General features: G+C 40.0%; 3 protein-coding genes across 7 annotated transcripts; 1 reads left to right on the top strand and 2 right to left on the bottom strand.

Annotated features, from left to right (window-relative positions):
• Window positions 1-2,276: 2,276 nt before the first annotated feature.
• Window positions 2,277-6,633, top strand: LOC132790741 (calcium uptake protein 1 homolog, mitochondrial). 3 transcript variants are annotated; one of them, XM_060799408.1, is made up of 8 exons: window positions 2,277-2,820; window positions 2,889-3,060; window positions 4,369-4,531; window positions 4,650-4,687; window positions 4,746-4,860; window positions 5,265-5,425; window positions 5,822-6,281; window positions 6,342-6,633. In XM_060799408.1, the coding sequence occupies exons 1-8, from the start codon at window positions 2,504-2,506 to the stop codon at window positions 6,494-6,496; spliced, it is 1,581 nt and encodes a 526-aa protein (XP_060655391.1). In that variant the 5' UTR covers window positions 2,277-2,503; the 3' UTR covers window positions 6,497-6,633. The 3 variants fall into 3 exon arrangements, with proteins under 3 accessions (XP_060655391.1, XP_060655402.1, XP_060655412.1); XM_060799419.1 differs by lacking the exon at window positions 4,369-4,531 and adding an exon at window positions 3,987-4,146 and having other exon boundaries at window positions 2,280-2,820; XM_060799429.1 differs by lacking the exons at window positions 2,277-2,820; window positions 2,889-3,060 and adding an exon at window positions 4,075-4,146.
• A 267-nt stretch (window positions 6,634-6,900) lies between these two features.
• LOC132790739 (zinc finger protein 853) lies at window positions 6,901-9,654 on the bottom strand. Its single transcript, XM_060799392.1, is given in 3 exon segments — window positions 6,901-8,345; window positions 8,951-9,596; window positions 9,598-9,654. Coding segments are annotated over 3 exon segments (1,710 nt in total). The 3' UTR covers window positions 6,901-7,338.
• Window positions 9,655-12,045: 2,391 nt separating this feature from the next.
• LOC132789397 (uncharacterized) lies at window positions 12,046-15,677 on the bottom strand. Of its 3 annotated transcripts, none has more exons than XM_060797391.1 (3): window positions 15,570-15,677; window positions 14,063-15,076; window positions 12,046-13,450 (listed from the first exon to the last, which is right to left on the bottom strand). In XM_060797391.1, exons 2-3 carry the CDS (start codon window positions 15,046-15,048, stop codon window positions 12,802-12,804), a joined length of 1,635 nt encoding a protein of 544 aa, XP_060653374.1. In that variant the 5' UTR covers window positions 15,049-15,076; window positions 15,570-15,677; the 3' UTR covers window positions 12,046-12,801. The 3 variants fall into 3 exon arrangements, with proteins under 3 accessions (XP_060653374.1, XP_060653365.1, XP_060653383.1); XM_060797382.1 differs by lacking the exon at window positions 15,570-15,677 and adding an exon at window positions 15,403-15,518; XM_060797400.1 differs by lacking the exon at window positions 15,570-15,677 and adding an exon at window positions 15,186-15,262.
• Between the last annotated feature and the right edge of the window lie 231 nt (window positions 15,678-15,908).

Raw genomic sequence — 15,908 nt, 5'->3', positions numbered from 1 at the left:
ACAAACTCTCTAGATTATTGGTCTTTATTTTAGTTTAAGTACTCAAGGCTCAATTTTGAAAGTTTATTCTTGTTTTCAGACCATTTTTTCTCGCCGTGCAGAAACTGGCTTAAATTGTGCGGCACATGGACAATGGCAAATGGCGCCAGCGTCGATTACAAAACATAGACATTAAATGCAGAGGAAGTGACATTAATTGCATTGATTTAGCTGGCCCTATAGACAACAGGCAGTCAGGCAGTCATTGAGAAGGCCTTTGGAGGCAATTCAGGCGACAACTGATAAAGGCGACGATGCTATTGCTGTTGCTGTTGCTATTGCTGTTGCTGTTGGCAGCATCAACTCGAAACCTGTTCAACACCATCGAGCGAGTCAACAAACCCGGCCAACAGCAACAAGCCAATACAGCTGACGTTGGCTGCTCCGGTTCGCATGGTCATTACGCAGTCAATGCGTTTTGCATTTCCAATTATACAAAATCGTGGCTAATGAGAAATTAATTTGCACAAATGCTAAATAAGTCGACGTTGACTGACTGTCAGTCTGTCTGTTTGTCTGTCTGTCTGTCTGTCTGACAGTCGAGCATAAATCCGAATTTTCAAATTCAGTTTGAGTTCTTGTTGTTTGTTTGTTTTCCAGGTGTCCGTTACCGAGCGTAACTAATGCAGATTTAATTGTCCAAATTGGCCAACAGCAAGAACAGCAACAACAAACAACGAAAATAGCTGAAGCAGCAATTGTAATGACAACAAGTTGCATGCAACATGGTCAAAACGATGGCCTTGACAGCAGTTATAACTTTCAATCAAATCATGAAATCTTAACAAGACAAACTCAAATACGAGTTTGCTACACAAACAGACTGTGAACTATTTGTGGTTAATAAAGATTTAACTTTTATGTTAAAGGAAGAATAATCATTAAATACAAATAGATTTACTTTCTTTTCATCAGATCCTATAGAAATAAAATTTTTTTAAATATAATTAAATAGTATATAATTCAAATAAAAACTTTTCTTACAAACAGTTAAGAACTTTATTAATTATCAGTTTAATTTAAAAGTTATTTGCCTAAATATCACAAAAGTAATTGAAACAACTGTCGCCCAGTCATGTAGCACTGGCGCCATCTATGGCTAGTAGGCTACAACGCGACTATCGGCAAGTACTTTAATCGTTCAAAATAACAACGCATACGCATTGAAATTCTACTAAATACGAAACATTTCTTTAATTAATACAATTTGCCTCGTCAGCTATTCAAGTTACGTAGTTAAAGCTCATAATTTATCAGTTATAAACAGCGATACTATACTGCCGCCAACTGTAAAGCAGCGATGGCTAGCGCCATCTATGGCTGCTCAGCGGATAACTGCTTAATAAGTGTGCAAAATATGCGTAAGCGTAAGTGAAGCTTTGAAATATTGTCTAATAACTATTAGTTCTTAAATAATTCTCAGCATTCTGTAATTAATAACGCCAACAAGTAAAATGTTTCCGTTAACCAAAACTAATGCCTGTCAAACCCCCACAATAATAACAACAACAACAAGAAAGCGAAGTTAACATTATTATTAGCGCAATGCAGTGCAATAAATAAAGACCGCCCAATAAATACATCAACATGCGCCAATCGGGGCGTGTGTTACATTAATCAAAATGAAATTTCACCGTTTACCGCTCATCTCGTTGTTGTTGTTGTTGTTGTGTATTGGCGTGTAACGTGCGGCCGAATGGACATTGCATGCAATCAGCATTTCAATTTGTAAAGACGCCCACAGAGAAGAAATTTGTATGTGTGTGCAAAGTGCATCGCAATCGTAATATCTTGATAGAGTGATTGATATGCTAAGGTGTGATGCGTGATATGCGTACATATGTGTGTGTGTGTGCGTGACGCTTCAGCATACGCGTGTGTGCGTGTCGATCTTAGCGCGGGTGTCACGCAATTTATTAATCGTTGTAAAAACATAGAGCTGCACATACCTGCACATAACAAGTCTACCAGCAGCCAGAAGTACTTTTTACTCTTTTAACCTTACACTTAACACTTTTAAACAAACACTTTTTAATTTTTCACAAATTTTTTAAACCGCATCTTGCTTTTCACTCAAAAACTTCGCGCACTGTACTACCAGACCGTCAAAAAAACATATTATGAGGAGCACAACAGCGCTGCCAGACAGCTATATTATATGCAGTGAGGAGCACAGGTTTTCTTCTCGCAGCGTTACCAGTGCGTTGCTGCTGCTTGTCATCAGTTAATTCAGCATTTATTTCGCAACTCTTCAATTAAACTACACATGTCTAAATTTTTGTTAGTAAATAGCATAGTTCAGTGCAAAATATTTGCGTTCAACGTAATTGACAAAGGAATGTGCGGTCAGCTGTTGTAGCGTGCAGTGTTGTTAAGCGCGAATTTTTAGTGTTAGCTCACCAACGAATGCGAATGCGAAAAACGCAATAAACGCGAATAAAAACATTTATAGTTCGTGCAAAAAATGTCTGTGCTGCGTTTTTTGGTAACGCGGCAGGCGCTAACGGCGCTTAGCAGACGCGCCACACTGCCCGCCCCCACCCTATTGCAAAGTTCACGTACATACACAACGCTGTATAATTATTGCAATAGGAATCAAATCATAGCGAGCACAAACTCAACAATCACAACAGCAACGGCAAATCAAAGACAACTTCAGCTACAGCAAACCCGGGAGCACAAGCGTTTTGGACATGGCGAGGAGAGAACGCCGAAGGTAACCAAATACTTCCATTTCATGGTTATCACATTGTTTGTGATCTCCGTGCTAGATTGGGGCAAGTAAGTATTAAAAACTTAATCAATACCAAAGCAAAACTATGTATAAATAAAAATGCGTCTATTTTTAGAGTGAAGCGCTTGCTCATGCCAAAAGTTGACGCGGATGCGGGCCAGCAACCCACAAATGGCGTTAGTGCCGGCCAAAGCAACTCCAATAACGATAGCGATAGTGAAGCCACCGTCGATGCCGATGACAAGCTCAAAGCCGTCAAGGAGAAGATTGGTTTCCGTGAGCGCAAAGTATGTTAACGGCTTTTTAAAAAACCTAAATTCGCTTTCTTCTGTACATAGTAATATGTCTCTATAGAACTTGGTTTTACTTAATTTTCATTCGTAAGACAAAATTGCAAATAATATTTGTTTGTAGCAGCTTTTTTTTAAAACAAAACTTACTTGCTTTGTAAAAACAACACTTTAAATTCAAATTCTCAAGTCTCGATTTAAATTACTTTATTTGCATAACTATAAAAAACGACTACTCTTTAAATTACTTTTTGCTGTATAGAATTATTGTTTATAAAACTCTTTTAAACGTTAACAACTCATTTCATATAATTCTTTGAAAACAACTCCTGTCTTTAACTCTAATTTTTGCTGTGTAGAATAATAGACCTTTTGAAACATAACTTACTTTTTTACATGTATATAAAATCAAGATGCATGTGTAGATTTTTTGCTGTATAAAATATTTTTTTTTTTTAAGTTTTTTTAAAAACTAAACTCACTGTATAATTTACTTTTTATAACTTTTTATTTATGTACAAATATCATACAAAAGTAACACTTTAAATTTTATTTTTCTGTAATAATTCTGTTTACAACTTTATTTTATTTTTAATTCTTTATCTAGATATAAATGTATTTCAATTTCTTTTATTATAAAGACTTACTTTCTTGTATATAGAATAGTTGTGTATAAAACTTTATTTTGATTTCATTTCATGATGTATATTTAAATTTATTTCTTCTTGTATAAAACAAAACTGCGCTTTCAAATCTTTCTTCTGTGTTTAAGACTTTATTTAAATTCTATTTCTTGATATATATTTTCTTTGTTATACGATTTTTATTTCTCTTTATGTTCGTCACACATTTTCCGTTGTCATCTCTCTGTCACCCGACACATCAACAACACTCCCCCCAAAAAATAAATTCCCAAAAACCAGATAATTGAGTACGAGAATCGCTTAAGGCAATATTCGACACCAGACAAAATCTTTCGTTATTTTGCAACGGTGCGTTTACAGGATGCGACACAGACAATTATATGCATGACACCCGAGGACTTTTTACGCTCGATCTATCCGGGCATGAAGCAACCAGATGGTAATTCAGTTAGCAACTCTCTCTCTATATATATAAACGTTAAACATAAGACTGTAAATACTAACACAATTTCCTTAGCGTCATCCTCTTAATATCACTTCAATATCCATTCTGTTTTGCCTTTTCTCTGCCTGCGTTATGAAAATTCCTTAAAAAAAAAACAAAGAAAAGAAAAACCTATTTTATAAGTAATATTAACTTACTAAACCGATCGTTGCTTAGATCATTGAATATGAGAATCGCATCAGGCAATTCTCAACGCCAGACAAAGTATTTCGCTATTTTGCCACCATCCAAGTGCCGGTGGCCGATGATCGACATGAGGTCTACATGACACCAACCGATTTCTTGACTAGCATGACGCCAGGCATGAAGCAGCCAGATGGTATGTGCTCTCCTAATCTCAACTCAAATCTCATTGCCTTTGCAGTCGCACAACTAACTAATGTTTGAACTCTTTACAAAAATACTTTTCGCTGAACAAGATTAATTCTTTCTTTCAGGTCTGGGATTGGATCAGTATAGACGCTACGATCCTAAAGTAAGTTTTATATATCTTTTTTAATTATTTTTAGTCAATAATCTGTTTTCTTTTGCAGTCGGTGGGTGAGCAGCTGAACCTGCAGCTTGAGAAGGACAGCATCTTCTACAAGCTTGGCTCCTTTGGCCTCATCACCTTCTCTGACTATATCTTTTTGCTCACCGTACTATCGAGTAAGCATCTAGTTTATAGAAACATTAATATTACTTACTTAATTTGTAATATCCAGTATAATAATAGTCATCAAACTAGAGATACTAAACTGTGCTAGATTCTAGAAATTTTAATTAGGTTTAAAATCACTTTTTACATTTCAAACTAGAATCTTAGTAGACATTTTAATAATTACATTATTAGTGATAATGATACTATTGTAAAGAAACAATTTTGAAGATCACTTTCTTTCACTATAGTGCTTTAGTGATGTAGGTTCTATGCAGCTCAAAGTTACTTAAGAATCAATCATTTCATCTAGGAAGAATCCAAATTGTAAACGTAAATTTAATTTACTTCATTATAATTAGCAACATTTAATGATACAAATTTGATCACACTTAACTCAATAATTTTCTTGCAGTATCCCGTCGTCACTTCGAGATCGCCTTCCGCATGTTCGATTTGAATGGCGATGGCGATGTAGACTGCGAGGAATTCGAAATGGTGGCGACTCTCGTCCGACAACAGACGAGCATGGGAACACGACATCGCGATCATGCCAACACCGGGAACACGTTCAAGGTAAAGCAGCTGTCTCTCAACCTAATCCAAGAGAAAACAAAAAACGAAGAAAAGCATTTACTGTATACTTTTGTATATTCTCTCAATATCTCTTGGCTTTATTCCTCTATATTTTTTGTACACGCGTGTCCGTTGAATGCGTGTGTGTCGTAACTGTGTATATAAAAAATAACTACTTCACTTCCTTTTTTGTGACTGCATCTTTGCCAGTCCCTGAAGGTACTTTTGTGTCTATGTAATTAACCAAATGCTTTAGCTATCCATCCATTCACGTTCATTCTAACACTATATAATTGTATTTTGCACCCCGCACGCTCATAAATATTATTAATTAGCGATTATTTCATATTTCCTAAGCAATTTTGAATACAAAGACATTCTCTATTTTTGTGTTAGGGCGTCAATTCGGCATTGATCACGTATTTCTTTGGACCCAATATGGATGAGAAGCTGACCATCGAAAAGTTCCTGGACTTTCAAGAGCAACTGCAACGTGAAATGCTCTCGCTGGAGTTTCAACGGAAACAACCCAACGAGGAGGGCAACATCACCGAAGCGGACTTTGCTGAACTGATGCTCGCCTATGCGGGATATCCCCAGAAGAAGAAGCTCAAGAAGTTAAAGCGTGTGAAGCGTCGTTTTCGTGATCATGGCACTGGCATTTCCAAGCAGGATTATCTCGACTTCTTTCATTTTCTGAACAACATCAACGATGTGGACACGGCGTTGACTTTCTATCACATTGCGGGCGCTTCGATTGATCAGAAGACGTTGCAACATGTGGCCAAAACTGTGGCGGCTGTTAATCTCTCCGATCATGTGGTTGATGTGGTCTTTACCATCTTCGATGAGAACAGTAAGTAGAATGATTTCATTTAAATTTTAATGGTTGTTAATTCATTTATTTCTTTTTTAGATGACAACCAGCTGAGTAACAAAGAATTCGTTTCAGTCATGAAGAATCGCGTGCAACGCGGTTTAGAGAAGCCCAAGGATACGGGCTTCCTTAAGATGATGCGTTCAGTGTTCAAATGTGCCAAGGAAACCAAACCCGTCTTACTTGACATTTAGAGTAATTGAAATTGGAATTGTGGATTGCCAAATATTTTCCCTCGCTCGATTTTTATTGACCTTCGTGTGCTCCAAGCGCCTTCACTTAGTCATTTTGCAAACGCTTGCTGTTATTTTTATTATTTTTTCTCCGTGCTACTATTTATTATTTTTAGTTAATGTTGTTAGGGCTAAATGAAACATTTATGCAGTTTAATTGAATGTACCAATGATTCAAAAGAGAAATAACAATCAATCAATATTTGTCTTCTCAATTGTTTGGTACAGTTTCAATTATTCTGCATATTGTTCTTTAAATAAAATTTCATCAGATATATTTAAACACAATTTTTACGAACATCTCTTGTGCACTTAATACGTTTATAAAATATCTATTAATATTTATCATATTTAATAATTACAACAAAATATAAATGCTAATGTTTTATCATATACATTAAGTCTTAATTCGCATTGTGGGGAAATAATATTTTTGTAGAAAATATTAGGATTTCGGTTTACCGCTTAAAGCTTTACGCTTTTTGTTTCTTTAAGGAAAATACAGCCTGGGAGTGAATTATGTTGATTGAAGAGTCAGGTTTACAGTATGGAATGGTCTCCATAGTCTTTTTATAACTATAATAAGGGAGCGTGGCTAAATTCTAAACTAAACTCGAGCTTTACAGACTCATTAAAAGTAATATTACAAAGTTTCATAGCTCTAGCTCTTATAGTTTCTGGAATCCAGTCATTTAGAGAGGTGGACAGACAGGCAGACACATAGATCTTTAACAATGTTACAACCTAAATAGGCTCACATTGCCTATAATTAAACTGCTCTAAGCTTTGCAGTACATCGTGAACTAGGCCACTTCGACTTCCTGATCGTCATCCTCCACATCATCCACACTCATGCCATACAGTTCCAAATCGTGTTGCTTTAGATGTGCTGTATACGCATCCAGGCGTGTAAATCGACTCTGGCACTCACAGCATTCCAGCCAATCCTCCAGAGAGCTTTCCCCATCGTCACTGTCCGAGGAACGCACTCTATGCTGAGCAACAGATCCCAACTCCAGTGGTGTCTCATTGCCATGCGTCGCCTTGTGCGATGTGTAATGCAAATAGTCCTTATATTTGGCTGGACACCTCAGGCATTTATACCAGCGTTCACGCACATGGGTCACCATATGCTTCTTGAGCGTGGAGCACTCCCGAAACGGCTTCCGACACTTGGTGCAACTGAAGGGTTTCTCTCCCGTGTGTATCATGTAGTGTCGCTTGAGATTGTGCCGCGTTCCGAATGGACGATGACAGAGCGGACAGGGATAGGAACGTCGATTGCGAGAAGTTCGCGCTGGTAACTGCGACACTAATGTTGCATCGTTGCTCAGCGACGAGGAAGAGTTGGCGCTGCTGTAGCTCCGCGGAATGCTCGAAATGGTTACCGATGCACTGGGAGGTGGCGTTGGCAATGGAGGCACCAAGGTGACCACCAGCAAGGGCGACGGCGGGGCTATTAAAGTTGTGGCAACTGGTGGTGGCGACATCAACGTATCATCTCCTTCCTCTTGATCTGTTTCCTGTGCCTGATCTGGCTCTGCTTCTGGTTCAGCCTCTTCATCGTCGTCATCGTCTTTGTCCACAGCATTCACAACTTCTGGCCCATCTTCACAGTCCTGAGGATTGAGCAACAGATTCTTGCCCTCGCATTCCACACAGCGCGTGGAGTCCTGCTCCATCGGTGGATACAAGTGACAGATCATGCAGATATAGCGCGGATCGTTCATGTGTCGACGTCGATGCTTTTTCAGATCGCTGAACTCTCGAAAGCGACGTTCGCATAAGTCGCATGGAAAGGGACGTTCTCCTGTTAAAAAAAATTAGAAAAAAACACCTTTTTTAACCTCGGAAACAGTTTAAAAATGTATATTATTTATATTTTAGGTGCCTAACTTACTAAAATATTTCAAAAATATTAAAGAATATTTGATAAATATATAGGAATCTCTCTATATAAACAAATTTGTAAATTTGTATTTTAGGAACATTTCATGTGACTTGATAAGACTTTTAAAAATACCTGTACTAAAAATATTAATTCTCATGTCAAACTTAAGTCTGATAAGTTATCTGTGATAACGCAAAAACAAACCTAATATAAATTATTGCATTTACTTGTGGTCCTAAGGCAGATTGATTAATAATAGATCAAAACTTCTAAAAATTATTAATATAAAAAATAATTTTTGTCTATTGATAGGGTTGGTCTTTGTTAAAAATGTTTAAAAGCTTTAGTGATTTCAGATTTCGAATCAATTCAAGAAGTATTCAACTTTAGATCTTAGATAACTTTTGATAGTCGAATGATGCGGCAATTAGAGACACGCTACTTAAGCAATTGGAGCCCTCTTCTCTCTCTCTCTCTCTCTCTTTCTCTTTCTTTTTTTTTTTGCTCTTTGAGCTACGACTCACCTGTGTGTATCATCATGTGACGCCGCAAATTGTAGTTGGACTGCACTTTCTTGCCACACGCTTGGCACTGATAGAAATTGCGACCCCGTCGCTTCACATAAGGTCTCGTGGGTCTTTTCTTTGTTGCAGTTTCAACCTTTGGAGGCAGTGGCTGCAAAAGATTCGTCTGCTCCTCATCATCTGACTGCAGCACGATGATGTGAGCCGGACTCGATCGCAGTTCACAGCTGAGTGGCAACTCCTTCTCAGCTATTGTCTCCTGATCTTCCTCATCGCACTCACTGTCGCTCAGCTCAATGCGTGCCACAATGCGATGTTGTTCCACGGGCTTGGGAATCAACTGTATATCAGGTGAGCGTCGAATTGCAGTCTCATCATCATCCAATAGCTCAATAATCTGTTGCTGCTGCTGTTGTCGTTCCCTTTCTTGCTGCAATTCGCGCTGTAATTGTTGTCGTTGTTGCTGCTGCTGTTGTCCAATCTTGAGCAGCAAGCTTTTAATCTTCGCATCATCAATCGACACAAAATTCTCTTCGGGCTCATGATATTCATAGCTGATCGCCTGATCGCTCGGCAGCAGCTGGCAATTCGTTTCACAGCAGGCAGCTTCTTCGCAGCAGCTGCCTGACGTAGCACAGCAAGCGGGTGGGACGGGGGGTGCAGTCGCTGCAGCAATCAGCGCAGCCGGCGGACGAAAGCTCCATGCTCTGCAAAGCAAAAGGAAAGCAAGTGGATGAGTGAAAGGGAATGTAAGTGTGAGTTGAAAAGAGCTTTCGCTTTAAAAGAGTGAAAGAGAAAGGTAATTTGAGTGATTTAATAAAAGCTTTTTCCGAGAGCTTTCGTTTTGCGCTATTGCGCCTGTGTATATGCTATGCTTATTAGGCTAATTAGCATCCTTGCACAATTAATAATATAAACAACATTAAACAATCCACAAATAAACAAACCTTGCCGCAGTACATTCAACAATTGGCAAACGAGCAAAAAAAAAGTGATTTCTGCTTGCTTTTATTTTTATTTCTTTTTTGCCGTGGCTGTTTCGCGTTGTTTGTTAGCCGAGACCGAGAGTGAAGAAGAAACTGGATTCGCGGCTCGTTCGCCCGGGCTCAGCAACCTCGACAAAACGCCAAAAGTCGAGTTTCAGTCGACGTCGACAGCGCGACGTCTCTGAATCAGCGAAGCGAAGCAACAACAACACAATGGGAGCAGTAGCAGAAGCAAGCGAAGCGTCGCAGTCGACGTCTGCGTTGACGCTGCAGGCTTTTTATTTTTAATGCACACGCGCAAAACCAAAAAACAACAACAAGCGACGATCGTTGGCGACCCGGCAAAGCGAAGCTGAAGCTCCTCGTCGTTATTGCTTCGCTGCCTCTGTCTCGGTCGTTGTCGCTGCCTTCTCTCTGCCCACACACACTCACACACCCTGTATATCGATGGCGCGTTGCGTGCGTTGGCTGTTAACTTGATTTTTCTTCAGGCGAGCAACGCAAAAGCGAAAAACAAAGAAAATGCGGCGCAGGGCGAAACATACACAAAACGCGACGCGACCAGCGAGAGCAAAAAAAGAAATAAAATACAAAAACAACAGCAACAATGAATAAAATCGACGAAAAAAAGAAACCAGCGAGCGCAAAACTCAACTCACGATTTTCAAGATTACTTTTCGAGTGGAGCTGTTGTTGTTGTCGACTGAAGCAGCGGGGCGAACGAAGTTGTCGTCGTCGTCGGCAAGCTCCATTAAAGCACGACCGAAGCGGAGCGAATCGTCGTGGTCCCAACCAACCAACAACAACACACATATCAGCAGTAAAAACCCAACAACAGAGACAGCAACATAGAGGCAGAGCAGCGCAGAGCAGAGCGCTGCTGTCGAGCAGCGTAAGCTCCGTGCGCAACCGTTTTGCTTTCTTGCTGCTTTGCTCTTTTTCCTTTTTTGCTCAGCAGGCTTTTGTTGTTGTTGCTCTCTTTGGGCTTCATTGTTGGAGCGCAACTGTCGCGTCAACGCTGGCTGCTGCGACAGCCTGGCGACAGTGTTGAGCAACGCCACCACAAAGGGGGCCCTTGCACAATGCTGATTAGTATGCATTTAATGTGGGTGGTTGGCATCTAAGCAGAGCGCGACGTCATGCCAGTGATGGCAACAACATTGACCCGTTGCCGTCTTCGGTTCTTTCCTCCTTTTGCCATCCCCGCGATTCGTGACTGCAACTCGACTCGAATCGACTATGAAACTCGTTTTAGATCAAAAACCACACACGCCCACTCAACCAACTCAGCCCAGAGACGCAGGCTGAGGGAGTCTCGATCAGCACAAAAAAAAAGACAGCGTTTCAAGTGGGGAGCAATGCTCGGCGCTCCCAAAGCGCCAGGTGTTCGAACTTTTTTGTTGTCTACCTCACTTTATAAGGCTTGCCAATGATATCACACAGCCAGACATACCAGTAAATACATTATACATATATTCTGAAATATACTTATATATTATAGTAAATAAATGCAGTAGATTAGAAAGAAATTTTAATGGGAATTTGAAATGGAGGCTAATTTCATTGGAATTCTAACAAAACTGACTGCGAAAAAAATCTATATGACTATAATTTATATATTTATAAATATCTTATTCCACTTATGAATGTGAGATGTATTTCTAATAGCAAAATATAAAAATATTTTGTCCATTTGTATAATTGAAAGGGGTGAGAGAAATAGTTGGAATCTTTAATTATATAAAGTGAATAATTCTGTTGCTATTATAAAGTAAAAGGTAAAGAATAGATAAGGTTCTAAATTTAAAATAGATATTTTCCATATATATATTAATATAGGATTTATGGACTGATTTTAAGAACACTGCAAACTTCTCACAAAATGAAAGTAATTTCAATTTCAAAGGTTAAAATAAGATTACACTTTAAATTACACTTTATACATATTTTAAAATAAATGTGCGATCATATAGATTAGTTAGATTGGATTAATTTAAGATCTAATAAATCTGTAAGGCAGAAATAAAGAGATAAACTTAAGAATAATTCCAATCTGTATAATATGCCAACTCTGAAAAATTGGTAAGTCAGTTGAATAAAAGCCAGTAATTAATCTATTGAAAAAAAACTCTTTTATTATGCACTTTTTGTGTTTGACAAAGAAAAAACATCTTGAAGCTAGGTTTTTGTTAAATTCTTCAAACGATCCAAACGCGTTATTTTGTTGTTGTTTCTTTTGGGGATGCAATCGTTGGACAAAATAAAAAATGATCATTGGATATGCGCAGATATCCACTACACATAAATCGTGGGCATATATGTAAGTATATAATGTTTGTATATATAAGTATATCTAAAAAGAAACATATTTGGCAAAATTGGATTGGTACTACGAGCTAAGCGGGCTAAGAACTAAGTGTAAGTATACCGTAAATCGAGCTACAAATCTAGCTACATATCATTATGTATATTTTTTATAGATACGTGATTTTAACTCTCATAAGAATATGGTTCATGATATACAGCATGACGGCTAATTGAGACATATACACAAAAGATGCAAGGATGCGGGAATACAAGTTAAAAACTGATATGAGAAAACAACAAAACGGACAAAGTTATAATGAAGATGATATGCAAAAACTCGAGTGTAAAGAAAACTGATGTGAATCAAAAACTTAACTATGTACAATGAAAAAATATCTTAAGAACTAAGGCGACATTGGGTGGGTGCTTGCTTGTGTTTAGTGTGTTTAAATTTGTAACGCTAAATGTCGGAATTTATATATCTCCAGGGTTAACTCTTGGGGCTCTTGCTATATATGTTACAGTTACAGTTGCAATCCTCGACGAGGGGGAAATTGCTTAAAGCTTTTGCTGTACATCCATTTTGGTGGATGACTGTTTGCTTGGCTCCAGTTTCTCGTGATTTACAATGAACTTCTTGGCGCCAGAGAATCCCTGCTTATTGATGTAGAAACTCTTCTGGGCCACATCATCGACCGCAAGCCGATTGAGGAATGTGGCTGCCGCCTTGGCGCCACTGTCGCAGGAGGAGGATTCAATGCTGACGGTGGAACAACCACCAATGGAAGACGTTTCACTTTTCGCATCGTCCATCAAGGTGACATCATCGACCATGTCGTTGACCAACAACTGCGGCCCACCCAATGACGATGCCGTCGACAGTATGGACGAGGTGCGACTACGACACGTATTCGTTTCGCTCTCCGGTATCGAGATACCCTCATCGATGCTCTGACTCTGACTGTTGCACATCGCATCCAAGCCGTTGCCGGTTAACACGCTGCTGGGTGAAGCGGACACCGGTGATGGGCAGCCGCTGCTGCTGCTGTTGTTGTTATTACTGTTGCTATTACTGCTGCCGGTGGCATTGTTGTTGGTGCAGAGCTTGGAGATGAACAGCTTGGGCGTAATGCGACCATCGTAGGTGCCCGAATCGGGGCTGGGACAGACCGACGATGGCGATTGACACACGGGCGATGAGCCACGACTGCAAAAGAGAGAAGGGAAACGTTGTATTAAACCGTTTGAGTTTTAGAAAAGTTTATTGTATCCACTTATCTATAAAATTGTCTTTCATAATGTTTCTAACATTGTTTTTCTTTGTTTCTGCACTATTATTTTGTAACATAAAATCACCATTTGGGAAATTTACATATATTTTTCACAAAGAGTTGAAAAAAAAGTTAAAGTAAAGGGAACTTCCCTTGGAACATTTACTTTGTGTTTTATAATTATTAAATTTTAAACTGTAGTTTTTAACCAATATTCTCAAATTTTTTTAAATTGCATTTTCGTGTAGGGATGTGGGCGTGACAAAATTAAAAATGTACTTTAGGTGTCGTTAGCACTAAGCTGTATTGTCAGTAAGTTTGTCGGCTCTAACTTCAATAGTTTAGAAGATCTAGCTGTTTTTACGGATGGACAGACAGAAAGGCGGATGGTTATTTTAACATTCATCAAGAATGCAAGAGTTCAAGGCTACGCGGTTGCTTTTTGCAGACTACTACATAAATCTGTGATTGCAAATAGCCTCCATTATATTACTAAAATCTTCATATCAGCATTACTCAATGGTAATCCTCTAGAGCGTCGCTCTTACCTGTCTGTGAAGATCTTTTTAAGCGGCGGTGGCGAGTAGACGCTCCAGTTGCTTACTCCCGGATAGTTGTTGTCGCTGTCCAGCTCAAACTTGCGCTTTACCGGTCCCAGCGACGACGGACGCATCGCAATCGGCGACATCGAACGCCTGGTGGCGAAAGTGCGACGCGTCGGTGACGGCGAATAAGGCAAACGAATGCCAGCTCTATTGCTGGTCGGGCTGGGCGAAGAGCAACCGCTGCCCACTTGAGGCAAGACCACTTGCAGTGGATTCGAGAACTCATCTGATTTGCAAGACCAATTCTCGGCCACCAACGTGAGATCCTCCCAGCTCTGTGAGATCTTCAGATCACGATGCACTTCACGCTCGTGATTCACCTCACGACTATTCAGATCAGCACATTCCTCTTGTCGCAGCTGCGAGACGCGTGGCGTCAAACACAAGGCAGACGCAGCTCCTCCAGCAGCACCACCTACAACACCGCCTCCAATACCAGCTGCGGTCAGAGCGGGACTATAGCTGGCGGAATAGCGACGTGCACGTGGCGTAAATACATTGAACATGGGCGCTGGCGATACTTCGCGTGAATTTGGTTGCGAGCGTATGTGAATATTTTTGCCAAAGCAATCGATAGTCAAATTACTGCGATGACTTGGCAGCACTTGGCCTTGGTCCTTCTTTGGCGTCTGCTCGTGTGCGTGCCTGTGTGCATGATCGTGTCTGTGTTCGTGCTCGTGCTCGTCGTGTTCGTGCTCGCGTGCTGCGGCTGCAGCGGCGGCGGCAGCGCGTGTTGTCATTGGCGTCAATTTGCCAGGCAGAGCGGTGCCGCTGCTGTTGGTGCGTATGATGGGCACACTTAGACAACGTTTGAGAGTCTTTGTTGTTGCTGGCGGTTCCAGAGTATCCATGGCAGCGACGCCGCCGTCGTCATTGCTGCTGCTGTTCGTCTTACTTGGTTCGTCATTGCTGCTGGCGTTCGTATCCATTGAATGCGTTATTTCTGCGTTCTGCGTTCTATAAATACATGTAACAAAAACAACTATTTACTATTTGGGCGCTGTGGGTATTTTTATGTTTTGTGGGTTTCAATTGCTTGCTCTACACACTCACACACACAACTTACACGCAAGAACAACACACAGCTTGTTCTTACTCGTTCACTTTAGCGCACACTCACACACACAGTCAGCTGTCTCAATGTTGAGCACTGCCTTGGCGTCCAGTTAGGATTTTGTCCACACACCACATTCTCTTACAGTGTCGCTGCCGTCACCGTCGACGCCGGCGTCAGCAGCGTCGTCGATGCTTCATCCCCCTTCCCTTCGTTACTTCACCATCACCTTTTTTTCTCACTGATGCCAGCGCTTTTTTTTACTGACATTTTACGCCGCTAAATTGCATTTAGCGCAGGCAAATTGTGCGCAATTTAGTTGTGCCACAGCTTGGGGCTCCTTTTGGAATATGTTTGGCAATGCTACAACTTAGCTAAATTGTTTAATTTACTTACAAAATGATGTCCTGTGATTGTTAATTTTCTGCAGCCCGTTTTGAGTTTTTTCGTAGTGTTGGGCAACGACAGCTGTTTGGTCGGCATAACACGTTCCAACTTACGCACAAAATGAGCAAGCGTTCCTCTTTAAATTACGTTGCTCGCGGTAAAGAAAGTCTTATTGCGTTTCAAATTATTATTAAATTGTATAAGAAAATATGCTTGATTTGCGTGAGCGACACATTTCCCTAAACCGTGTTTATTGATGAAACGCGTGGCGTCGATTTAATCGACGGCGTATGAAGAGTCGCACTGTTATGCTTGACCACAATGTGGTTTCCTTTCGTTGCTATGCAA

This window comes from Drosophila nasuta, chromosome 2L (assembly GCF_023558535.2).
Source record: "Drosophila nasuta strain 15112-1781.00 chromosome 2L, ASM2355853v1, whole genome shotgun sequence".
NCBI classification, from domain to species: Eukaryota; Metazoa; Arthropoda; class Insecta; order Diptera; family Drosophilidae; genus Drosophila; species Drosophila nasuta.
The sequence above is the reverse complement of the archived record's forward strand: the minus strand, read 5'-3'. Positions and strand labels throughout refer to the sequence as shown.